This window comes from Talpa europaea (assembly GCF_964194135.1).
Source record: "Talpa europaea genome assembly, chromosome: 9".
NCBI lineage: Eukaryota > Metazoa > Chordata > Mammalia > Eulipotyphla > Talpidae > Talpa > Talpa europaea.
Window position 1 is genome coordinate 98,885,195 of NC_140076.1, and position 27,252 is coordinate 98,912,446.

The 27,252-nt window shown below is 34.7% G+C and overlaps 1 protein-coding gene across 1 annotated transcript in view; it reads right to left on the reverse strand.

The window, feature by feature from the left end:
* The window catches only part of DPYD (dihydropyrimidine dehydrogenase), a gene marked incomplete at both ends in the record, with an annotated part of 741,074 nt that overhangs the window by 688,504 nt on the left and 25,318 nt on the right, over nucleotides 1–27,252 (reverse strand). The window contains one exon of the mRNA XM_084242233.1: nucleotides 22,803–22,913. Coding sequence (XP_084098359.1) covers nucleotides 22,803–22,913 — 111 coding nt within the window. The remainder of the gene's footprint in view (nucleotides 1–22,802; nucleotides 22,914–27,252) is intronic.

Sequence of the window (27,252 nt, forward strand, 5' to 3'; positions counted from 1 at the left end):
TAAGAACAAAGACGGATAGAAGCACAATGGACTGTGGTGGTGGAATATAGATGACTGGTGGGGGTGCACTATGATGGTAATACCTGATGAGGGGTTCCAAATATTACCTCAATTAAAAATAAATAAATAAATCTAATTAAACAAATAATAAAAATGAATAAAAATAATTTCCTATAAAAATACTTTCCAAGTATTTTAAGTTAGTTTATCTGATCAACTATTTCAATAATTATTATTTATGAGCACAGGATTTTGTGCCCTTGATAGATTCAGCATAAAATATTTAAAAACATGAAATCAGTTGGTTTTTAAATCAAACATAGCCATTTACTGAAACTTTAAAATTAGCAGTAATTTTCTCTAACCATGGTCTCTCTAATCCCCCACTTTCTGCCCCCTTATTAGGTGTACACATTTGCTACAACTTTCTTCTAAATTTAAGTATATTCAACATTCCAGACTACTTTAAGTACTTAACTTCACATGTGATCAAAGGGTTTTCATCCCCTTATTCTGTTCAATGGACCTGCAGTAAGGAGAATTCCCTATGGAATTCTTTTTACTGATGAACCACACATTCAGTTCTCTCTGTTGTCCCCAACTTCTCTGGTTAAAAATAACTGGCTAATACACAGCTAACTCACACTGCTTTGCTGCAGACTTTCCTGGTTTTAGCACTGAAACACTCATGACTTGGTTATGCCTTCACTCTTGGGAAAACTGAGAGAATTGGTCACCCAATACTTCAAATATCTGGTGATGAGACATATGTGAAAGAGTGTTCTCTATAAACCCTTCCTTGAGGTTATTTTTGCTCATAATCGGCCCTTATAGTATTTATTTCACCCATAAAACCCACATATTTTCACCTTGCCAAATGAAATGTACTCATTATTTTTAATCATTTCCCCCTTTTGGATCATGTATTTCTTTGTTTTTCAAAATAACAAGCAATTTGTTTTTATCTTTATTCTTCAGTTTTATATCTGTTTGCTTATTACCCTAACTGATAAATTACTCTAAGAAATACTCTTTTTAAACTAAAACATAAATGGCTTGAAAGAAAATATTCTCTGTGGTAGTTTTCTTTGTCTAGACTACCCTTTTACAAAGCAGTACTAGGAGTGAGTCCTTGCTCTGCAAACACAAGGATATCAATAGCAAAGATATGTTCCACAATTAGTACCAGATTAATCTCCCTCACTCCCTATTTCTCTTTGGTATATTAGATGAGTTAGATTTTGATTTTCATGACTATTGGAGACAATAGAAATTCTAAATATTTTATGATACATATTTTAAAATCTTATTTATTGCTAGAAAAAAATTATAGGGAGATGTTCAAATATTTCTAGTCTAAAGTATGAAAGAAAACATTAGTAATAAAACTAAATATACAGACATTAGTAATAAAATTATATATATACAAATTTAGACATTAATAATTTTTCTAAAACAATAAACAAATATCTATAACGGAAACCAACACACAGAAGGGAATTATACACAAATAATAGTCATGGGCATATGCAATAATCTAATGTCTAATAATTAATATAGGAATGGATACTAGGTTAATCTGGAAGAACACTAACCAATTAGTGGAAGAGTCAGATTCTAGATTCAATATTTTTATTTATTTATTTTTTTTTTTTTTAGAGGCATGTTTTCTTTCTTTCTTTATTTGTTTGTTTTGTTTGTTTTGTTTATACATGCACTGGGTACAGTCAGAAGCGCGGGAGGGTGAGAGAATTCACCAGAACCAGAGCGGGGAGCAGAGCAGGCAGAAGGACCGAAGTACACTGCTGAGGGGAGCAGCGGGCGGCAGGAGAGGTCTGCGCGCCATGTGGGACCCTCCTCTGGTGGCCGGGGAGCAGCCGGGGATCGAACCGGCGCCGCAGAGGCCGCGTGCAGCTTCGCAACCCAGCGCTCAACCGCTGCGCCACCGGGGAGGCCCATAGATTCAATATTTTTAAACGCTCATAAAGCACTAGGCACTTAATAGGTAAAGGGACATATTATAAAAAGACAAATTTAAAACAGTGTAAATAATAGTTTAAAATAGTTTAATATATTTACTTACTTGCTATTTGTCTCCCCTGTCTAGAATGAGTCCCCCATGAAGAAAAAAATTTGTCTTTTGCTGTAAGGATTTGGAATGCAAATGCACATCAAAAGTCCTCAAAGGAGTATGGTTGGTTAAGTGAAGGAGATGAAAGAAAGGAAGCATAAAAAGGAGGGTGGGCTACGTTAGAGATAGGTTCAGGGAAATGGGGAGCAGAGTGCAAGAGAAGAAGACACAGAAGATATAATGGCTTGGCTGAGACCTGAAGGGCAAGATTGGAATTAACGGTCATACTTAAATTATCTGAGACTGATTTTGGGTCTTAAGTCAAATGTAAAGCTGCTTAAGTGGAGATAAGTAAAATTGTTTTCTGTGAAAATATTGTTTTATTTTGTAATTAATGTCTCTAGAAGCATGATAAAGAAGTGATTGATAGATTAGATAGATGAGAGAGAGAGAGAGGAAGAGAGAAAACTTAATAGATTGATGGAGATAATTAAGTTATATAGAGAGCTACAGGAAGGGGAAAAAAAAAAAGCTGAAAAGATGTTCCCTGGATTGGGAAACAGACACCATTTGTGACCCTGAAAAGTGTGATTTCAACTGATGTAGAGGAGGTGACAACCAGACGTGGCAGGTTGGTGGGCTCAGGAGTAAAAGAGAAATGAGAACTTAGCATTTCCAAAGATCGGGCAGTGTTTTCGAGGCATTTTTGAGTAAAGGCAGACAATTTAGTTGTTGACCTCTGTGAATGCTCCTGCTTGTAATATATATGTCAATTGAATTTTGAAGTAACAAACTTAGGCTATATATTTGTATGTATATAGAGGTAGATGGGAAAAATGTGTACTGTACATGTCAGCTTCTTCCACAGCCTTGCCACTAGGAGCTCTGAAAATCAAACAGTATAAGATTACTTACAATGGTTGGTGGGGGGAACAATTTGCCTGCCTATTATTTGGATTTGAAAGGAAAAGAAAAATAAACAGCTTTAACAAGCTGAGTAAGCTTGTTCACTGAACCACATGAAATGCATTTAATTCTTCTCACCACAGGTTTACTCAAGCTTGTATATGCTCCATGCTTTTGGTTGTTCTAGGGCAACATTTGTAAATATATCAACATATTCCTTTGGATATTTGAAACACATTTATTTGAAAGAATATAAAATATTGAGACATAAAATTCATGACTTAGTGATTACTATGTATTCATTAACTCACATAATGTGAAATTATCATATTTCCATCACTACAATTGTATTATTCTAATTTTTTGTGTCTTTGTTGCCCTTCTTTCTCCAATTATCTGGTTTTGTTCTTTCCACAATATATAGACAGTAAATGTTTATCTAAAGTTAACCATAAATTTTATGTGTGTTATAGCATTAAGAGGTAGATTTCAAATGAGAATTTTGAGTCAATTACATTATTTATTTTTTAATTTAAATTTATTGTAAGAATACCCAGAAATTTTACCTGTACCATACAAGTGCATTGCTTTTATTTTTACACTAGCTTTTTTTTGTGGGAATCCTCTCCGGCATCCCGGGAACGAACCTGCGCTGCAGAGGCTGTGGGCAGCCTCGCAGCCCAGCGCTCAACCACTGTGCCACCAGGGGAGGCCCAACACTAGCTTTAAATTAAAAAAAAAAAATTCAAGATATTATAATATGATAAAAAACACTCTTTCAAAGTTTCTTTCTTAAAAAATGCCAAATTACGATAGATGTAATTAAGAAAACTACATACAGCAGATCAAGAAGCAACAGCGTTTTTAGTCAAGCAATGCCCTGATTGTCTCTGCCTAAAACTGCAGCTTTTAAAATAAGTGTAATATAAACAAGTACAGAAAATAATTTAAACCAACACCGACATATATTTAAAACTGGCATACATGAGACTCCTTCCTTTTTTATTATTCATTAAATTGTTGAGCTAGCTGTAAGACGTTACAAAAAACAAGGTGGAGTAAAGATGACTAAAAGACAATTTCTATCTTCAAAAACCTCAAATATTCTCTGATGTTATAATAGGAGAGGTTCTATGTAGTTGCATGGACATACAGAGGAAATATCCTTACTTAAAACTGAAAGAATTCCTCAAGAAATATTCCCAAAATGCTATATAAAATGCACATTTATTTTCTATAAGCACCTTGCTACAATCTTTGAAGTCAAAGACTTGGTTCAATGGAAGATGCCAAGGCAAAACACACAAATCAGTCCTGCAGAAACTTGGTCCCTCAGCATGACTTCTAAAATGGAGCTTCTTACCTGGCCTTCTAACAATAGGCTGGAGATTTACAGCAGATACTGATGGATAGAAAGTGACAACATTTCCTATAGTGATAAAAATTCCTGACTCAATTATATACATTTTCAGAATCTACAGCATTTGAACAGTACTTACATAGTCTTTCCACTAATTTCCTGATCTTAACAATTTTTTTTAGAAAATACTCAATTTGGAAATTTTTTGATAAATTAAGAAAACTTAATGTCTCCCTTCTGTATTCAACTTTTATATCACATATTATATATTGATAGTTGGTATATATAATAAGTATTTGTTAAATATTTAAGTATGCCTAAATATTTTTGTATATTGTATTTAAATGATGTAAAGAGATGAAATTAACTCATCCACCAAGCCCCATATATGCTCCTTTAAATCCTCCCTGATAACTCAGTGTAGCATTCAAGTATTATTAAAATCTGTATGTGAGTGTTGTGCAAAAACAAAAGAGATTGAAGAAAAAGACTGGAAAGTACTGCAATAAACAATTCCTCAATTTGTAATGACTGGAAAACCAGCAATCAGTAAAATTAGTGGTGTTCTCATCAGCTAGGTTATTCTGTTTGTGAAACTTTAACCTGAAATTAAATTACAAAAGTATGCTCTCAAGGATCTCACAATTTTATAAAATGTCCAAATCTTAAGTATGTATAAGGGTAAGAAACATAAATACTGCCAACTAATCATTGACAGAGGAGCAAATGCAATGGAGCAAATTAACTGTGCTGGAACCAATCGTGCTGAAAAAACTGGAAAACCACAGAGAAAAAAAAATAATCGAGACTCATATCAATACACCCTCCACAAAAATTAACTCAAAATGGATCACAGACTTAAACACCAAATACAAAATAATGAAGCTAGTAGAAGATCACACAGGAAAAAAACCTAGAGAAGCTGGGGTATGGCAGTAACTTTTAGAAACATCAATGGCATGCTCATGAAAGAAATAATTGATAAGCTGGGTTTTATTCAATTAAAAACCTCTGCTCTGTGAATGACAATGTAAGAAAGCAAGATGTACTAGAAAGTGGGAGGAAATATTTGCCAAAGACAAGTCTGATACAGGGTTATTATCCAAATATAAAGAACTCTTAAAGCTCAACAATCTGATTAAAATATGTCAAAGGTCTTAACAGACACCTTGCCTAAATATACAGATATTTTAGATGAAAAATGAATTTTAAATGTTTAAAAACATTGTTTTATAAATTTTAAATATTTACCTTTTTAATATTTTAATAACAATACTTAAATGTGTTTTCATTAAATTACATTTATATTTTGGTCCTTGAAAACATTATTATCACTTGAACACAAATTTTATGGCAACCTTGAGTATCACAACATAATCTGATTCTGCTGAAGTGAAGGCAAGAAAAACAAAGTACATGATATAAATGATGATTTGTAAACTATGTATATGTTTTTATTTTATTGCTCATCCAAGTTCTACCAGCCTACTAATAGAATAGACATGTATAAAAACCATACTTTTCAATTTTGTCACTATGGATTTGTTAAGTTGGATGGCAGAACATAATTTAATTAGCATTATTTTGTCTTGCCCTATAACTTATAAATAGTTTGACTTATGGCATGGGGGCCTTATTATGGTCTTGCCTGAGCCAAACACATGTCCAAGCAAGGAGGGATAAGTAAGGAAAGACAAGTGTGATACTGATATTCTAGGGGAAAAAAACACTCACACAATTCACAACATAAATGACGCTCCTTGGAAGTGGAGAAGGTGATGAGTTTTCTTAGTCTGTATATATTTTGAAGATAGAAACAATTTATCAGAATGGGTCTGATGTATAAGAAAAAATGATCAAGGATCCAATGTTCTAGGCCAGAGGAATTAAATGGATAAAGTTACCATTTACTGAGACTTATTTGGTTGCCTTTTTTTTTTTTTTTTTAAGTATAGGTATCTGTTAGAAAAAAAACTGCTGACAGTTTTTATGTATTTTTTCCTGAGGCAAATGACAGAACAATAATACCTACCATAGAAATATTTCGCCAACGTGGTAAGATGAATGTCAAGTGTTTTGAGCTCCTTAGAGGAAGACATTCTATAAATGCAAACTGGAATTGCTATCTTGATGTTACATTCATGACTATTTTCAAAGGATTTCTTCGAACATATCCTCTGTCTAGGTTCTTACCTAATGCCAACATTGTGTTAACAAACAGAAAGTTACAGTTAAAAGATTAAATGCAAGCTAAACGTAAGTCTCAGCAGGAAAAAAAAAAAAAAAGTTTGTTCAACATTACCCTCTCAACATTTCAAATTTAGTTTTGATGTTACTGAATTTTACTGATCTTTCATTAGTAATTTTCTAGATGGTGATCTCTGTTATTATTTATATAATTAAAAATACTTCTATTTTTGGGCCTCCCCTGGTGGCGCAGTGGATGAGCGCTGGGCTGGGAGGCTGCCTGCAGCCTCTGCAGCGCCAGTTCATTCCCCGGGTCCCACAAAAAAAAAAAAAAAAAAAAAAAAACTTCTATTTTTCCTTAACATATTGCCATATTTCACAATATAGTAACAATGTTGCTCCAAGATCTATTTATACAGTTACTTCTTTTTACATAACTAATTCTTACATTTTTCTATCAGACATAAAGCTCCTGTGTACATTTTGATCATTCTGTTGAAAATTAATTCCTTTGGAAAACTTAATTTGAATTTTGGATAAATCCATAAAACTTGCCTGATAATAAAAACATCAACTAAAGAAAAATTACTAAAAGAAGCAACTTTGTGCTTTATTTCAGATTAACCCAAAATTTCCCAAACATTTAATAAAATGTTTAGTAAAATAAAATGTTTAGTAAAATAAAATGTTTAGTAAAATATATATATTTACATGTATTTCATATATTTTTAAGTGTGATAGAACTTGCAAATATCCAATTCTATCCTCAGATGTTACTATTTTACCTTCTATCTGCACAACTTGAATAACAAATTTAACAACTCTAGTCCTCTCTTCCCTCTGTCTTTTAGGAATGGGTATTGTGTTTACGTGACTAAATTATTATGAAAGTTAAATAGGTGTTAGTTTCTGCTATTAAGGAGATTGCACCTTACATTTATTTATTTTTTTAAGATTATTTATTTATACAAGCACTGGGTACAGTCAGAAGCACAGGGTGGGGGGGGTGGTGAGAGAATTCACCAGAGCCAGAGCAGGGAACAGAACAGGCAGACTGATGAAATACACTGCTGAGGGTAGCAGCGGAAACGGCAGGAGAGGTCTGTCGCACCATGTGGAACACTTGCCGGTGGCCGGGGGCCACCAGGGGAGGCCCACACCTTACATTTAAAGACTTTCATGAACATTACTACTACTCTGTCTATCCTAACATCATGCTGTATGTTGTTCAGTGAAAATATGGCACCTCTTTTTATATATCTGTGCAGCTGCATATGTTGCCCTTCTTCCTATTATGCCTCTTATTGCTCTCTCTTTCCTACTCTGTTGAGGTCCTGCTGCATCTTCAAGATTCAAGTCATATATCATCTTTCTTAGGGAATCCATTCCATTCTCTTCTAGCAAAAACTGATTGTTCTATATTCAGCTATTTATTTAATAAACACACAGCATCCACCATTATCCAATTTCTAGAGTTTTCTCATGTTTTAGAATTCAGCTATTCAAGAATTTATTTTAGAAAATTAACTGTTTTTACATTAATCTTTGCTCTTCACATTGTTATCATCAAGTTGAATCCCAGTTAGTTACATGAGTAAAATAAAGACTGAAATGCCACCATCTCCTCATTTCTGCTCATTCTTATCCCTGGGAGATTCAATAATTGCTCAGTTGATTCATAATATTTCCCACCCCAAAGATTGAAAGAAAGGTGCTATTTGTCATTCACTACAAAGAAAACATTGTTTCACAGCTAGAGATAGTATACCATGAACTTTTCACCAAGAAAGTGTAGGATACAAGCAGTAAAAAGGAGTAATGTCATTACAAGCAAGGTAAGTAAGAATGTTCAAAAGAACCTTTCAAAGGGCAAGATGTTCAACTTCATAATGCTTAATACAATTGGCAATGCCTAAAACTAGCATAGCAAATAACTTTTCCAATATATATCCAAATTTTTTAAGCCTGGTAAGTTCTTTTAGCCTGTTTCTGGGTTGGGATGAAGCTGGGGGAACAATGGGCAATTGTGTGACAACATATGTCAATGCTTCATTTCACTATCTGCTTCTCAAGTAACAGTGTGGGCACGTAGCAATGGTTCTCAGTATATGGTCAATGAAGGCTGAATGACATTTTAATTAATTTTTTATCATTTTCCTACCAACAATGTACTGACCACATTCCTAAATTATCTTTACAGTGCCTGAAGTATTGCTAAGTCCCAAAGTTTCCACCTTTATGGAGATCCCTAACTAACAAGTGGATTCAAATTCATATTCTAAAGATTACTCATTATTTTAAAATATTGTTTTTATGATAGTAGTATTCTAGTCAAAATTATGAGTTTTATAGCCCTGAAAAAGACATGAAATTCCTATAATGTAATTTATCATAATATGAATCTAATCTTCCACACTCTTCCTTTTATTTTATTTTTTTCAGACATGGATCCTTCCACAAATCCAAGTTATCTAAATATACTTGTCCTGCCAAACATACTACGAACATTCCACATTCAGACCTTTGATCGCATTCCTGGATCTGTTGGCCTTTTCCTTTTATTAACATTGTTAAACCCCCAAAATGGCAAGTATCTAAATATGATAGAACAGTTATTTCAAATATGTACAAGGAAAACAACAGCACTCTCAAATTTTCATAGACAATGCTGTGGAGGGATGATTTGAATAAATTACTTGTTGATTTATATTTTACAGGGTTGATAGCTTTATTTAAGTATTATCTCTTATAGAATAAAAAAACAGAGAAAGTTTATGATAAAGAATCCATTTAATTATAAAAGTCATATGGATAAATCAACCTGGCTTTGTATACCAACTACTAAAATTAAAAGTATATGGCATTGGGCCTCCCGGTGGCGCAGCGGTTGAGCGCTGGGTTGCGAAGCTGCCCGCAGCCTCTGCGGCGCCGGCTCGATCCCCGGCTGCTCCCCAGCCACCAGAGGAGGGTCCCACATGGCGCGCAGACCTCTCCTGCCGCCCGCTGCTCCCCTCAGCAGTGTACTTAGGTCCTTCTGCCTGCTCTGCTCCCAGCTCTGGCTCTGGTGAATTCTCTCACCCTCCCGCGCTTCTGACTATACCCAGTGCATGTATAAACAAAACAAACAAACAAATAAATAAATAAATAAAACATGCCTCTATTAAAAAAAAAAAAAACATTAAAAAAAAGTATATGGCATTTGGTAAAGTGACACTTAGGATAAATAAATGTAATATCATTTTAGTAAATTTGCAATATCTGCTATTTATTACTAAAAAAGACCAAATTCTTTAAAGAAAGCTTTATCATCTGAACCATGAGATATTTCCCATACTCACCTAAATATAAAATGACTCCATTTAGTGAGCGTTTTTTACTCTGTGTCAAATTTTGTATACTTTCAAAATTATTTCATTTAACCCTCAAAATAATATAATTAGATTGTTACAATGAATAGTATTACCATTTTTCACTGAAAGAATCTGAGCTAGCTGATACAGGTCAACATTCACACCCAAGGTCAAGTTAGTGAATGAAGACAAGATTTGCACTCAGGCAGTCTGTCTCTAAGTGGAGCTGATTACATTACACCCTACTGCCTCATACAATAAAACTTCAATATTCTTATTCTCTTTCATTTCCTACTTAAATTTAACATATTCCCTAAAAGCAAAATAGTACTTTTTGTCATTAGTACTTGATATAACCACTGTGCTCCTTAGGATTTTTAAATTGTGTATAACTAAAACTTGATTTAATAGCTTAAGACAAAAAAAAATACAAGTCTAATTGATTACAAAAGCATCTCGATCAACATAAAGTTGCAAAAATCTTCCCTATGCACAGGCATGAGCACCCCAGGGCAGTTTTGTTGGTTTTTTGTTTGTTTGTTTTGTTTTGGTTTTGATTTTGGTTTTGATTTTGGGGTTTGTTTCTTTTTTCTTTGCTTTGCTTTGCTTTCTTTTCTTTCTTTCTTTTTTTTTTTTTTTTTTTTTTTTTGGCGTATTTCTACCTATATCTTCTCTCTCTTCAGAATGTTTTTTTTTTCAGTTTTTTTTTTTTTAATATACATGGTAAGTAGATAATAGCTACCTCACAGTACCCAAGCTTTATTTGTTTCAAACAGTCCAAATGAAGTAGAATCCCACATAACAGATTTCTCAGGGAGTCTGATTTGCCTGGCTTAGGCAAGTTTTCCCACTAAGACTCAAGTTGCCAAAATTGGGATCAGCAGCAAGTGGTACAAATACAGTTTCAAGGGTCCACACCTGTATAGCTGTGTATTTGAGGAGCATCTACCCTTAAAAGTATGTATCATACTCAGATTTATCTCAAACTATATGATAAATATTTGTCTCATAGAAAAGAATCCTATCACAAAAATACATAAATACAGAACACTCAATCATAAGAGGTTATACACAAAAGGAATCAGAATATGCCACCCCCAGGGGCCTCCCTGGTGGCACAAGGGGTTAAGCACCACACTATGATGCAATGGGCAGCTTCAGCCGGCCAGGAAGCAACCCACATGGTACATCAGACCTCTCCTGACTCACCCGCTGCTCCCCTCAGCAGTGTACTTCGGTCAATCTGCCTGTTCTGTTCCCCACTCTGTCTCTGGTGAATCCTCTCACCACCACCCCCGCATCGCTGGCCTGTATTCCAGTCCTTGTGTTAGGGGGAAAAGGATGTCCCAAAGCTAATTCCATACAGGCTTTTTGGACTCCACCCCCACCCCAGGTCAAAGCCAAAGACACTGGGAACGCCAAATCCCATCACCACCAAAGGGAAGGAGCTGGGACCTGAGGGTGGGGTTAAGCAGCCAGGTGGATATAAAAGGCAGACACATGGGCTTTGGAGGATCCCCATTTTGGCTCTCCGCCAGCTCGCAGTGTCCGGCCAGCTCTGAGAGTGACTTTGGGTTTCCAAGTAGGCGGATCGGGTAGGACGCATTAAAGACTTTATTTCCCTATTTTCTCCCTGAGTTGTACATTTTCCTTATTTCCTTTTCCCTTGTAAATAAACCTTTTATTAACCTTTTGTGTGTGTCTGTAGTGGAGTATTCATAAGTCCCTTTTAAGCGCCCTGCTGAGGACCCACAGCCAGGAACCCGTTTAATATCGGGGCTGCTCTATAACACTTGTATGTATAAATAAATAAATCTTTAAAAAAAAGAATATGTCACCCCCAAATATTCCACCTAAGCATAAAGATTATTTTGAGCTGAGAGGCAATTCAGAAGAAGCAAACAAAAAAAGAGCTCTTTGCCCCTACCACATCCCCCTCCCCACCACCTGCCTAAAAGCCAGACATAATTTCCCCTTTGTAAAGGTGTTACCTTTCCCTCTCCTTTAACAGGAGAAAAGCAACCCTTATCTCTAAGACAAAAAGTTCATAACAAGAAGCATAACAAACTAAGCTTCTTTTTCCATTAGCTTTTCCCATGTATTTACCTTCCCAAATTAACTACCTCTAGAAACTCAAACCCATTTTCTTTTGTTTTGTCACTTCTCCACAATTTCATGTACTTTGTTAAAATAGTATATAAGAGCCAGATTATATACATTGGTCTTCAAGACTTTTCTGAGAACGTCTCTATGAACATAAAAAATAAAGTGTTAATATCAAACAAAATAACTATGACTTTTCTTCCACTAATATATTTTCCAGCTTAATTCACAGGCCTTATTTAATTAACATAAGAGGGTAGAAGGGAAAAGTGATTTTCTCTCCTTTACATACATTATAAACACTATATGGATAGAAGATAATGGAAAGAGATGCAGCTGCAGAGATATTTGAAGTTACGTTTTCAAATGTTGATGTTGAAATTTTAACCACTGATTCAATCTGCAATTGTTGAATAGATGTTAACATTTTCAAGAACGATCACATGAAATAGGGGAGCAGGTTAATAAAATCTGCATAAATATTAGAACTCCTGAAAGAGAAAATAAAGGAAAGATTCCACTCTGTATTTTGTCAAAGATGATTGAATCAAAGCATGCCCATGCAGATAGAGCATAATACAATTTTTAAGTATAACACAAAAGAATGGTTGAACTAAAAATACCCTGATTTAAGAAAGCAATTAAATGCAGTTGGGATATGGCGATTTTAATTGGATTACATGAAAATCCAAATATTCTTAAATTAATAAACTCCCATAATGGAGAACTGTGGGAGCAGAGTTCCATGTATCTGCTAATATTCAATTTTAAGTGCATGGTGGATCTTTTCCAGGCCGATCTTTTGCACATTCCTTTTCTGTGATCCCTGATACTCAAGAGTAATGCATGCAGTATTAATGTTCTCAGTTTGGGGAGTACACAGAATACACCAAATCCCCATTAAAAGAAACGCTTCTCAATTCCTAATCATTTCAATAGACTCTAATGTAATATTTCCTATACTGGAAATCATGGCACTTTATTTAAGGAAATCAGTCTGGCCAAGTGAGCTCTGTGGAGTGCAGCCTGCACAGACGTCAGTTCAAAGGATCAGATGTCAAAGTGCTCCCTCTAATGTCCCTTAATCATCACTCCGATTAGTGGTTGAATAGGACTGTGATTAAAAACTCTGCTGCCATTGTCTACCTATTCAGGAGTCTAGCATTCTACGTGGGTTCCACCGATTAGCGTTTGAATAGGGGAGAGATTAGAAAGACAGCTGCCATTGTATGCCCATTCCAAAAACAGCAAAACTAGAATATTTATTTGCTATGAGCACCAAATAAATGTTTTGCAAAGGTAAAATATACCATTAGGCTCTACAGACAATTTGGCTGATTTCTTTTGTTCAAAGCATTCTATTTCCCCATATGCAAATATATTTCTTATTTGTAAATACAGTAATATGTTTCATTAATATCTTTTAAAATATATATATTCTGTTTGTATAGCCATCGTCTTAACACACATCTGCTTTATTGTATAGTACTTATTGACCTACAAAGCATCATACAATTTCAGTTTAATATATATGACTATCCAAAATATTTCTGTATAAACAAATCAAATCAGTTTGGTTCCAGATTTTCTGGATCCCTTCTCAACTGTCTTGTGATAATATGTAAACTATATGAACAATTTCTACAAAGGAGAATTTCCTTGTCAAACACTAAGAGGAAATATTTCACTCTTGAACCACTCTGAGCAGGGCACACTACATTTTAGCACATAGTACACTTCAGGGGCTTCACACAAGAGAACATAAGTCAGAGTGGAGACCCCATGACAACACAGAACTGTAGATATTGATGGACAGGGCAGGACAACAGCATAATATTGAAGTATTTTGGATAAGGGACACTGTGGCCAAAAAAAGTCACAGGAAGATAATTCATCCAACTCTATGTAAATATTAGGCTGCAGAAATATTGTGTCTCTGCTTCTCTCTCTGTTTCTATCATGTCTCGCTCACACACACACACACACACACACACACACACACACACATAATTTGCTGCCAGGAAATCCCTGGGAAAAACAAGGAATGCTTTCTATTGTATTACTGTCCTTAGCATTTTCCTGTTCTTTACCTCTCCATGTTCTTTCCAATTTATTCACCAAGTTTCATATCCACTATCATGATGGACTTACATATGTAAGAGAAACACACCTGTGAACACGAACCCATCAATGGTATATTGACACTCAATAACACTGTAGAGTAAGATATATGCAAACATGAATGTTTGTGTGTGTGTGTGTGAGTGTGCATGCACATGCATGCCAGGTACTGTTTTAAGTACAGTATTGACTCTGTTAATCCTAAAAACAACTGTATCCAGTATTTGCTATCATTATTTTCATTTAACAAAAGAGGAAATGGAAATAGGAAGAGATTAAAGAATTTACTCAAGGTTATACAGCTAGTAAGTGGCAGAATCAATAACTGAACCCAATTAGCTTATCTAGGGAGCTCACTCTTAACCAATCACACTGTAACAATGTGAAAACCCGAGAAAGGGAGGTTCAGGTTCCCTGCCCCACCCAGGAAGGGTAGGGCTGAGCAGTAAGAAATTGAAAAAGACTAGATAAAGAAAGGGGAACATGGCAAGAAAACCTGGAGGAGGCACATGGAACAGAGACATATAAAGAAGCTGTGCTTGCTTCTCAGCCTTGGACTTGTACCAGGGACTTGGGGGGCATGAACAGACACACTTGAAAGGACAAAGATATGGGTGAGAGACCCATGGGAGAATGACACTGGCAGCCTTTATCTTGACTTGGATTTTCATATTACTCTTTTCTTTGTAGATTTGCCTGTCCCCTACTGCCAGAAGGTGCTTTAGACTTAAGGCAAGCTTTTAGGGATCGGTGACCCTGCTTTGGGCCAAACTGGCTGGGCATTTTCCCAAGAGGGGATGGGTAATAATGGGCATTTAATTGGGAACTATTTTAACTGCATTTTTTCTCTTCTTTTGGTTGTACACTTATTGTATTACAGTTCTTTTTAATGAAGGTCTTATGTACTGGAGTATGTTTTGTCTTTATGTAGCAGATGGCAGAATCCATTTAGTACAGGCAGGTTTGGGGTGGTCCTAGGATGTCCCCCACCCCATCCACTAACATACTCTTCTGCCTCCAGTTTTCTTCCATAAAAACCCAACTTTAGATAAGAAAATTAACTTTAAAGGGGAAGCTTTCTCTCTTTTGCTAATAAAGATAACTGAAATACAACATACAAGTTTTTCCCAGTTGAATTCAAATTGACCAAACACAGAACAGACAACTATCCTCCTTTCAAATTAATAAATTTGGGCCTCCCCGGTGGCACAGCAGTGGAGCGCTGGGTTGCGAAGCTGCCCACAGCCTCTGCAGTGCTGGTTCGAACCCCGGCTGCTCCCCGGCCACCGGAGGAGGGTCCCACATGGCGCGCAGACCTCTCCTGCCGCCCGCTGCTCCCCTCAGCAGTGTACTTCGGTCCTTCTGCCTGCTCTGCTCCCTGCTCTGGCTCTGGTGAATTCTCTCACCCTCCCACACTTCTGACTGTACCCAGTGCTTGCATAAATAAATAAATAAATAAATAAATAAATAGATAAATAAATAAATAAATCTTTTTAAAAAATAATATATATAAAAAATTAATACAGTTGGCTAAGAAGAAAAAAAAACAGAGGCACTGCTTACCTATAATTAAAAAATTTTAAACTAAAGGAAAGCAAAATAAAAACAGGCTGATGGCTGACAATTACAAACGAGTTTAATTTGTATGTCATATGGATATGGAGTAAGTTGTGATCAGTCTCAAATAAATAATTAAAGCAAAGCTTTCTTGCAACAGCCTCAGGAAATCAAGAGTTAACACTTTTCTTCTTTTTACTCAATTAACATTTTATTACATATTTCTGCCTGGAGAATAAATCTCTGACAATATTATTCTATGTGTGAAATGAGACACCAAGAAAACACATACTTTCAAAGAGGAAGATAATATATGGCAAAACTCTAAAGTGCAGATGTAACAAAGGATGTAAGATGTGACTTACTGATGAGATCACATGCATTTCTCTCAATGAAATAACGAAAGGACAGAACGTATAAATAAGTGCAATTATTATTCTATCCTCCTCATCACTGTTATTGTTTACACTACTTTCTGCTGACCTCTTCCAACTCATTCTCAGTACTTTCCCCTCACACTCTATACTTCAGCTATGCAGTATGAAAGATGCTTTAGTACTTTAAGTTCAACATTTATCTACATCTTAAGTCTTTCCAGCATGTGTTTTCCATTCTGATGGGATCCCTCTTCTTTTTCTTTCCCTCTTTCATCTGTAGTTTCAACTTAAATTCTGTTTGCTCAAGAAGGTTAACCTTGAATCCTGAGAGCAGGTGACATACTTCAGCTGTAACTGGATGGTTGGTTGTACGGATAACCCATAACTGAGTTTAATGCCAATGACTATAAGTCATTAGGCAAGAAAAACTTTTGTTCCTTTCTCTGCAATTTAGCACAATGGCTGACACATATTAGGTCTTCCATTTATATCTGGTAATTAATGAACTTGCACAACTCAAATTTCAAGGAAATATATACTATACATATATATGACTCAAAATTAGGTAGGAAAAATTATCTGCAGTAGTGTATAAATATTGAAAAGTATGAAACATTGCTTTAATTCTTTTATATGGTATCTTAATGGCAGTAGCACTGGTTTACAATGCTGTATATGATTAAAAATCATGGGACCACATCTCTTCAGATATACTAATACATTAATTCTTTAACAGGATTCACTGCTACGGAAAGTAATAGTTCCAGTTATTGGATTAGTGCCCAAATATTGAAGAGATACTCCCTAGAATTCATATGTTATATATAAATAATGGAAACTAATCAATGATTTCATATTTTAATTACTGGTTCAGAATATAACTTGTATTCTAAAAGAAGTTAAGATTGGTCAAATTTTCCTTTTGGAATCCATAACTAGAGCTTAAAGCAATCAAAAATGCCTTTTCATAAGCAGATTTTTATTATGCTAAAATAGATAATGACTATGGGTCAGAATAATGACTATGGGTCAGAATAATGAACTGTAAAATTACAAGAAATACATATGGCTAAATGGGCCTCAATGGTGGCACAGCGGTTGAGCACTGGGTTATGAAGCTGCCCGCAGCCTCTGCAGCACCGGTTCGGTCCCCAGACGCAGAGCGAGGGTCCCACATGGCACGACAGACCTCTCCTGCCGCCTGCTGCTCCCCTCAGCAGTGTATTTCATCTGCCTGTTTTTATCCCCACTCTGGCTCTGGTGAATTCTCTCTCCCTCCCGTGCTTCTGACTGTACCTAGTGCTTGTATAAATAATCAATAAATAAATCTTTAAAAAAAATACATATGGCTAAATGACCACAAGGCCAGATTTTAGATTCTGTTCTTAAAACATTTATATTTCTACTTACGATTTTACACTCTGACAGGACAATTTTCAGGTAGTCATATTTCACATTATATTTTTACCTCTGTAAACTTTTCCCTCTGCTGAATATTTAAATCTGCACTTCCTTAGAAGAGCTAAATAGTTTCTTCAAGTTGATATCTGTCCTAACACACATACACCTAGCAGAAGTCATATAGTGATAACTTTTAACATTTGTTAGAAGTATGGAAGACTCTCCAATAAGATAATTTTAAAATACTTATTTAAAAAACAGTTTTTTCTAATTGATTAAAATGTTCTTAATACATACAGTAGGACAATTGTTCTGAAAATATAAACAGTAAGCTATAGCAGGTTAATGACTCAAAAGTTCCAGCAATACATCATGTGCCATCAAATTAGTGGGAAATTAATATAATAAACAGGAAAGCCCAACCAGTTAGCCAGCCAGCAGATCTGGGGTCACCTATGCCATGCAAAACCATCTGAGTCACTGCTGTAGTTTGGTAATCAATAAATTTAAAGGTTCATGGGGAACATTCCTAAGTATTAAATCTGGCTGGTGGAACCTCTTTGATTGACAGGTGGTTTCAGGGCCAATCGCAGAGTAAGTAAAAGGCCTATGGCACAAAATGCCAGGAGGCACTGGCTCACAGGGTCCAGCAAGCACCATCCCAGCTTTCCAGCATGGAGTCCCAATGGTCTTGCCTGTCCTCACCCTCTTTTCTATAGTCACTCCTACTTCAAATAGAAACTTACTATGCCCTCTATCCCTAGCCCCACCAGACCTTATTTGAGAACATATTGGATGGAAAATGGTTGAAAATCATTAATGTTGTAAATCCAAATTCTCTTTCTGAAAGAGATTGAGTGAAAACTATTACTACATGGATTTTATTCCTTAATAATCATGTAAACTTGAGAAGGTAAAATAGATCCAGTATAAAAGGAAAACTATAATGATAATTTCCAAAGTACAAAAAAAAAAAAAAACACACATTTGGAAGACAATAAGTCATATAGTAAAGGAAATATAAAACATTTTGGCCTCTCCTTCTTTATAGAACTCTCTTGCTATGTGCTCTTATAGTTCTTACCTCTCTCCTTATAGTGCTATTCAACTAAATTCTCATCTCTTCCGAACCTTACCATGCTGTGTCCAGTGCTAATGCGAGCTAAATTGGAGCCTGAAGCAAAAGGAAAAATGTGTTTCCCTATATACACATTTCAGAGATTTTTGTGTTTGATTACTGCATCTTTTGTGCCCCTCACCTCTTTCACTCATTTTACACTCTGCCTGCTCTTGCTGGGTAATTTTACCACCAAGCTTTAAATTACCCCCATATGTTCTGATGATACGAAACTCTTCATGACCATTCCTGATTCCTTTACACAGCTGCAACTTCTATAACTGAATAGGATGGCGACAAGCACACGAAACTCAAAAGACCCCCAAATGAAGGCCTTATTCTCTGAACTTATCCTATAAACAATTACATACACCTATAAAGTCAACTCCCAAGTCATATTTCTTTCACTTCCTAGCAGAAATTCTTACAAATATGTCTAATAATTGGCTGTGTTTAATTGCCTCTGCTTTTTATTTTCACTCTGGTTAAATTTCCTGATTTGTAACATTTTCTGGTCCTCAAAAATGACTAATGGAAAATGAGTGTAAAATATTTATGTAATTAGGACATTTCAACATTTTCAAAAATGGAAAAAATAAACAGCAGTTATGGAACACCTGCCTAAAAGATACTGGAAATAACTGCTTCGTGCTTCATTAACCAGTATAAACACATTTGCCAGTTTAAATCCCCTACTGAATTCAGAATTTCCAATTAGTAATAGAATGGCATTAAACTGCCAAGGGAAGGAATTTCTGGGTAAAAAAATTCAGAATTACCATTTTACCATTCTTAGGGCACTTCTATAGGTCAAACAGATACTTATTTTCTAAAAAGCCTATAATTCATTTAGTTACACCAAATTTGAATTTTAATAGACATATCAAATGGTTTATCTTGCAGATTTTATTCATCTTTGAGTATCATTCAATACCTTACCTGAAATATAACGTGTCAAGGACCAAAGAGGAAAGAATGAAAGAAGTTCAATAGGGAGCAAGAACTACACAGTGGTTCATGAAAATCTTTTTCTCTGGGGCTTCAAAAAAAACCACAGTCCACATCCCAGATACAGATAATGCAATGAGTTTAAGGCACCGTTTATCTGAATCAAGTAAATACATAAATTTCTGAAGTCAAAGCAAAATAGTTAAAAAGTCAATCAATCAATAAAACCTTTATAAAAAAATTGGCTGAAAATGTAACACTTTGTCTTCAGAAATAATGTAAGATTACTAGTTACAAATCTGACAACCATTATAATCAACATTTTCCTTAACTCTGATGTCTCTATTCTCTCATAATCTTATTTATCTTTTCTAAGGAGGCCAGGAGATGAACCCATAAGGACACAGTGGATCCAGATGATCAGAAATCCAGATCTGGCTATAACCCCAAGTAATTGTTATGAGCTTATATAAATCTTTTTATATTTTCAGCATAGCAATTTATAATCAATAAAAGGGGGAAGCAAATTTATGTGACAACAAATCTGTGTGACCTTTGCATCATGGTCAAAATCAAATACAATATGCAAGGTATTTTGCACCCTCTGAATAGAAATAAAAGCATTGCAAGGGAACTGTGTAACACTAAATAAACAAAAAAAATGCTATTTTTATGTCTAGTATTTAAAGAAAATGTAAAAGAAGGGTCTTATTCACTCAAGCATTCATTCAACATACTCAGTGACACCAATTATATGCTGGAGACACAGCTTATGAAACATGATTTAAAAAAAAAAAAACCTGCATTCCTAGACTATATCCCATGGAGAAAAAAAGATTGACAATAAACAAATCAATGCATGAAAAACAGAACATATCAATGATAAGTGCTATGAAGAAAAATTAAGCAAGGAAGTCTAAGGAGAGGTAGCTGGAGAACAGGGTGGAGTTTTAAATAGAGCGGCTACAGAAGGTCTTGCTGAGGTGACAATTGTATAACAGAAATTGTGCAAACTCCAAGTGAGCTGGAAAACCACAGAAAAATCTGAGCACAGGAAATTTAAAATTATTCTTTAGCTATATTACTAAGAAGAGACTACCAGGAAATGAGTATAAGTATGGAAACCTGCTTTAAGGCAATTGAAATAATCCAAATGACAGGCGATGGTGATGGCTTAGAAAGGTTGGTAGTGGTGGAGGTAATGAAGAATAACTGATTCTGGATACATTTGAGGACTACTCCCACCCCTCCTCTTATTAGATACAAAAGGTGAGATAAAATATGAAATGTAGGACTAATATTTTTCTCTGAAGTGAAAAGACAGATGAACACATTTTGGAGGTAACATATAATTTGGACTTGGAACAAGTTAAGTTGGAGATTCCTGTTAAACATCTAAGTGAAGATGCCTGGTTATAGAGGTGCAGCATTTAAAGAAGTGGTCAGGGCAAAACATAAATATGCAGGAGTCATTTTTCCATAGAGGTTCAAGTGAGGAAAGAGAAAGAGATCTGAATAGTTTTGGGCATTCTGATATTTAGGAGTGAGAATATGAAGAATAACCAACAAAAGAAAGAAAACAAATCCCTGTTCTTCAGACCACCCTAAGTCTACAGTATTTTGTTATGGCAAACAACAAAGTACTAATTGTTAGAATGTTGTTAAAGAGAATGTAAAATTGCTTTTCTAGGAATTTGTGACAATATTTACTGAATGGGGAAAGCGTATTACACTGCATCCATTTCAATACCAAAAAAAAAAAAAAAAGGTAAAATAACATCCTCAATTATAGGATAAGATTATGGAATAAAAATGTTTATTTCATAAAGTAATAATATCAACAACAACTACCATATAAAACACTGTATGTCAATAATTTAAAAATGTGTGAATGAAATCTTAGAAAATTTATTTGGAAGATAGTTCTCAAACTTTTAAAATGAGAGATTTAGACTTGAGAATCTTCAAGAGCTTTTTAAATTTGAAAATTACAAGATTCTTCCTTTAGTGCCATTCAATTGTTCATTTCATCATATAGGATCTCTTCCTTGATCTAATTTGGACAATATTACTGTCCTTCCAGAGACATCTATTAGAAAGGTCATGGTAGAAAGCAAAGCCCACAGAATTGGAACAAGGAAAACTAAATTCCAAATCCAGGTCTGTAATTAGGTGGTTGAACGAGCATCTCAATTCATATTGTGTCTTTCTATTTCATTTTTCACTCAAAAATCTCTGCTGTAGATAGCCAGTGACAAAAAAATCAGATATATGTGTGTATATATATATCTTAAGTATATATATAGATATCTTAAGTGTGTATATATATATACATATTTTAAAAAACTGAAATTATACATAACAGTACACAGCATACCCAAAGAACCAAAAGAGCTAGTATGAACAAGCTAATATTATTAATTTACTAATAAAGTAATTTGGGGGCGATTAATGTTGGAAAATCAGGTATAAAGGAAATTACTTTCCAAATCTAAAGATTTATATCCCCTTAAAACAGTAATTTGAATATTATCTTAAAGGTTACACCTAATCCCCATCCATGGCCTCACAGTCAAAGCTCTGCAGTGACCACATAAGCCTGGATAAATAAGGTTCTAACAAGCAACAATCTCAGAGATACAGTGTTTTGTTCCCACATATCTGAAAATATCAGATGCACATCTAACTGTTCATATGTTCCAAAAAAATATATCTGCAAGCAGTCTGTATAATCCCTTCTTCAGTTGTATTATATCTGTAATATGGAAACTCTTCTGTCACAAAACTATGTCATCATATAAAATAATTTTAAGAGAAATTTCATACATGTTTAAAAAGAGCAATTTTGCCTCTGAACTAATTTTATATAATTTTTTTAAGATTTATTTATTTATTTGTTTGTTTGTTTATACAAGCACTGGGGACAGTCAGAAGCATGGGAGGGTGAGAGAATTCACCAGAGCCAGAGCGGGGAACAGAACAGCCAGGAACCCAAGCCAGGGGCTGGGGATCAAACCAGCGCTGCAGAGGCTGCGGGCAGCTTCGCAACCCAGCGCTCAACCGCTGCACCACCGGGGAGGCCCTGCACTAATTTTATATAATTTTAACTACTTCCATAGATATTCAAAGCAGTAAAATCAGGCACACTTTTGAGATTATTCAAGTATAAAATATTTAAAATAAGAAAAATACAGCTACACATTATGCATATTTAGTTGTATTTTTAAGTACATGAAAAATCTTATCTTACAATGTGTGGAATAAGATATTCTTCAGCATGAAATCATAAGTTAGTGGTACTTACAAAGCAGTTCTTATCAGGATTCCTTTTCCAATGTTTCTTGTCTATTTTCTTGGCCGAAGTGGAACGCAGAGTTGCATGAGTTTGTGTTTGAGGATTTAAAGCCAGGATACTCTAAAAACAGTACAAAAACAATATATAAACATAGATTGACATTAAAAATATTCAAATTGTTATTTTAAGATTACGCACAGTGGCAGCAAAGAATGATTTAACTAGGAGTGTATACCCTTATTATACATGAGAGAAAAACAAGATTACATGTGATCTAAACAAATTGGAAAAATGATCCAAAATTACCAAAATGGTGTTGAAGGAAAATAAGTGAGAAAATCCTGTATTTGTTTAGAAAAAAAGGAATCCAGCATGGGAAAATGCTGACAAAACAAACATTAATATGGAAAAAGTGAAAAGGACCAAATTATTTTTAGGAAATAACATAAAATAAGAAATAAACTGAATGAACCAACAACAAAGTAAAAGTATTCCAGAAATGTGACATGCCTCCTCAATTAGTTACCTCAGCTTACATTAAAAGAGTTACACTAGGGGCCTCCCCGGTGGCGCAGCGGTTGAGCGCTGGGTTGCGAAGCTGCCTGCAGACTCTGCAGCGCCGGTTCGATCCCCGGCTGCTCCCCGGCCACCAGAGGAGGGTCCCACATGGCGCGCAGACCTCTCCTGCCGCCCGCTGTTCCCCTCAGCAGTGTACTTAGGTCCTTCTGCCTGCTCTGCCTCCCGCTCTGGCTCTGGTGAATTCTCTCACCCTCCCGCGCTTCTGACTGTACCCAGTGCATGTATAAACCAAACATACCAACCAACCAGCAAACAAATAAATAAAGCATGCCTCTATTAAAAAAAAAAAAAAAAAAGAGTTACACTAGAATACTCTACCAACAAAGCAGAAAACAAATTCTTCTCAAGTGTACAGAAAACTCTTTCTAGGGTGTTTTTCATACACTTGATGCTTGGCCACAGAGCAAGCCTCAATGAATTTAAAAAGATCAAAATCAAACCATGCAGGGTAGTTTCCAATCACAACTGAATAGAATAAGTTATAACAGAAACAAATTTGGGAAATTCGCATACAACATAGATGAACACAGTAAACATCACATTAACTAAGAGAAGCCAGTTACCAAATAACACAATGCATGACCTTATTTACATAAATATCCACAATGGGCAAATCTATAGAGACAGAAAGTAGATTAGGGGAAATGGAAAGTGACTGTGAAAGTGTATATTGTTTCTTTTGAGAGTGATGAAAATTGATTGTGATGATGATGACACAATTCCATGAATAGACAAAAAGCATTTAAATTCTATATTTTATATGGGTGAACTGTGGGCTATATGAATTGCATCTCAAAAATAAATAACCACTAAATTCTACATTCAGTGTATTTCACTGGCATAGTGTATTCACTCAAATAAACATTACTGGGACTTTTTCTATTAGGCCAATACAAATGAGGTTTATTTTTAGTCATTTTTATATATAACACATGGTATTTCTTCAATAGATCAACTTAGATATCTGTGTCTTCAAGACAACAAACACACAATAAAGTTAAGTTTTAAAAGGTTTATTCTTTAAGAGGAACTAATGTCAAAGCAAGTCATTAACAAGAGTCAATATTAGAAAATATATATAATACCATTTTATACCAAAAAATGAAAACATTTTCTTATAAAATAAATGCAGTTTTTTGCTTTCTAGTTATTCAACTTAAACCATTATTAATTCATATGTTAATTCAGACTGAAAAATAAACAGATGACATTTTTCAAAGTATCTACTGTGGCCAATATTTAAAGAAAAAAAGCCAAAAAACTGAGTAACGTACAAGAAAAATGGCTGTTTTTATTTTAGTTTTTACTTCCACAATCCATATTGTGACAAATGATTATGTTTATCTATGTCGGCATAGTAATATAACTTTTGAGAATAAAATTTCTGAATGCAATTTATTGGCTGCTTATCACAGTAACTTTTCTTTTACATAGCGTAAGTAGAAAGTATAACATAACATGAAATATTGGGTTAACCTTTTGCAAAAAGGCAGTGAGTAGAATTCAATGGATCTTGGGTAAAAATAAATTGGATTGTGGAGAATGGTTACCAAGGATTTGACTTAATAATATCCCAAATGAAAAGTGATATAAAATAAAAATACAGGACATGAGTGGTTGAAAGCTGTTAAAAACAATTTTCCAAAGCAAGACTTTTCAAAACTAAAAGTCAATATCATCAATAACTAAGCAGCTGGCAGAATAATACAAGAGAGTTCTAAATTGCATTCTTCCTAAGAAATGACCAAAGCTGGGTCCTTACAGGGTCACCGGGTCCCTTCTCTGGATAAATTGAGCACTTTAAGAGGCCTGTTAACCCTTTCAGATATAGGGCAAATTACTTATAGAGGGAGATTTTTTTCCTCATGCCAAAAATTGACCTTTGGCTTTCCCAATCAGTTTCAGTAAGACAATAAAAATGTACACTGGTGAATCCTGAGGAAGAAAAATAGAATTTGATAACATTTACGGCACTAATTTTATCTAGTTTAAGAAATGATAGAATATGATACAAAGTCAAGCAAATATGAGATCAAATCAGAATTACGTGTTGTCACTGTATTGCTTGTCAATACTATTCTGGAAAGGGTTTGGAATGCCACAACATAACAAACTAAAATTCTGTATCTGAGCATCTCTGTACCACAGAAAGCACAAACGGTAGCCTATATTGACTATAATCACAGGCCCTCATACACAAATAAAAGCACGAAGTGTTAGTCCAAAACTATTGGAAGTGCATTATTTTTTTTTAAGAACTTGAATTTCAATGCAGGAAGCTACTTAGCCTACATCTCCTCTTTCTAAAATGTGGCTGCTTTCTATCACGATATTGATTATCCAAACATAATGCACCATTAAGCTTCCTTCACCCTTTGCATTTTAAATTACAAATGTTCTCTCTTCAGCACTAGGCATCACTTACTATAAGGCTATGCCATTAAAATGCTAACACCTACACTGACAGCTTAGGTAGACAGGCTGAACAAATGAATTAAATTTTGTTTTATTTAAATTATTCTAAAACTTAGTCTTTGCTGCCTTATCCTGAATCCTCTGAAAGTTGTCTTCTACTTTGCATTTTATCAGGTATTGGAAACAATAAACACCATGCTTTTCTCATTTTTTTTTTGTAGTTGGGTATAAATACCTTGTTTTAATAAAACACTGTACTGTGCTGCCATTTTTTAACTCAATACAACAGAATTAATTATTGATTAATGCTTTGGTAAGTATTTAATGCTTGGCCCAGGCAACAATCTAACAAATGCTGATCAATGGAGTACTGATATTTTCAGTATTTACTTGCTTAAAAGTCACAGCCTCAAGTTCATAAGCCCCAGTCTTAGTTAATTATCCCACCTTTCTACATGTTTATCATTAGTCATAGTGTAGGGTGAGTTTAAGTATCTTAGAAATTTACAAAGTTGCCTGTCTTAACATGTCTTGGAAAAGTCAGAATTAATATACTCAGTCTTCTGTTGGGTTGAGCAGAAGAGAAGAGATTTTCATATCCCAGGCCCATATGTGAGATAAAAACAACCTTGAAAACCCATGGTAACAAGTCCTGCTCACAGACTCTCACATTTTTCTAATCTCTTTTAATGCACTTTTTTCTTTAGCCAGGTTCAGGCTTCAACAAAAATTATGAAGGGAGAGAATTAATGAAGATTATTACATTGCGAAAAAGTTCACCAGCTCACTGGATAATTAAGAAAGTTTATATTGTAGAATTTATGCTTTTTTCATATCAGAAAAATAGTCATTTTATATCAAAATCTGGTTAACAGAATTTGGCCTCAAAGCAAACTTGAACTTAAAGACCTTTTTTAAGTAATATGAAAGAAACTATGATTTACCCTTAATCTATTAACATTTGTGTGTAAGATGCAATCATTTACCAAACAGTGGTGTTTAAAAATCCAAGGGTCATTTCAGTTCAAGAGAGGCTAAGTGCACACAGCATGCTAAAAATAACGTAATCCTGGCCAACAAAGGAAAAAAAAAAAAAAAAAGCTGGAAAAAAAAAAACTTGAGGGGAAATGGAATCAAAACCAAAGGTTATTTAGATCAGATTTTTAAAAAATTGAATACACTGAGCAAGTAGCAAAATTTTCAGGTTCATGAAATTGTAATAAGTCAAAGATTGACTAGTTGCTCTTCATCTATGTGGTTAACAGTTAATGGAAACATACATAAGCTACCAGCTGAATATTAAGAATAAGAACTAAAATGACAAACACTGACTTACCAATTTTGGAATTTTATTAATTGAAAGAATTGTCTTAAGACAATTTTTCTCTTAAGAAGAATAACACTGCTGTGCAGGGAGTCTATGAGCTGGAGGATTGGAATATTCAAAATCAGGAAAATGCAACAT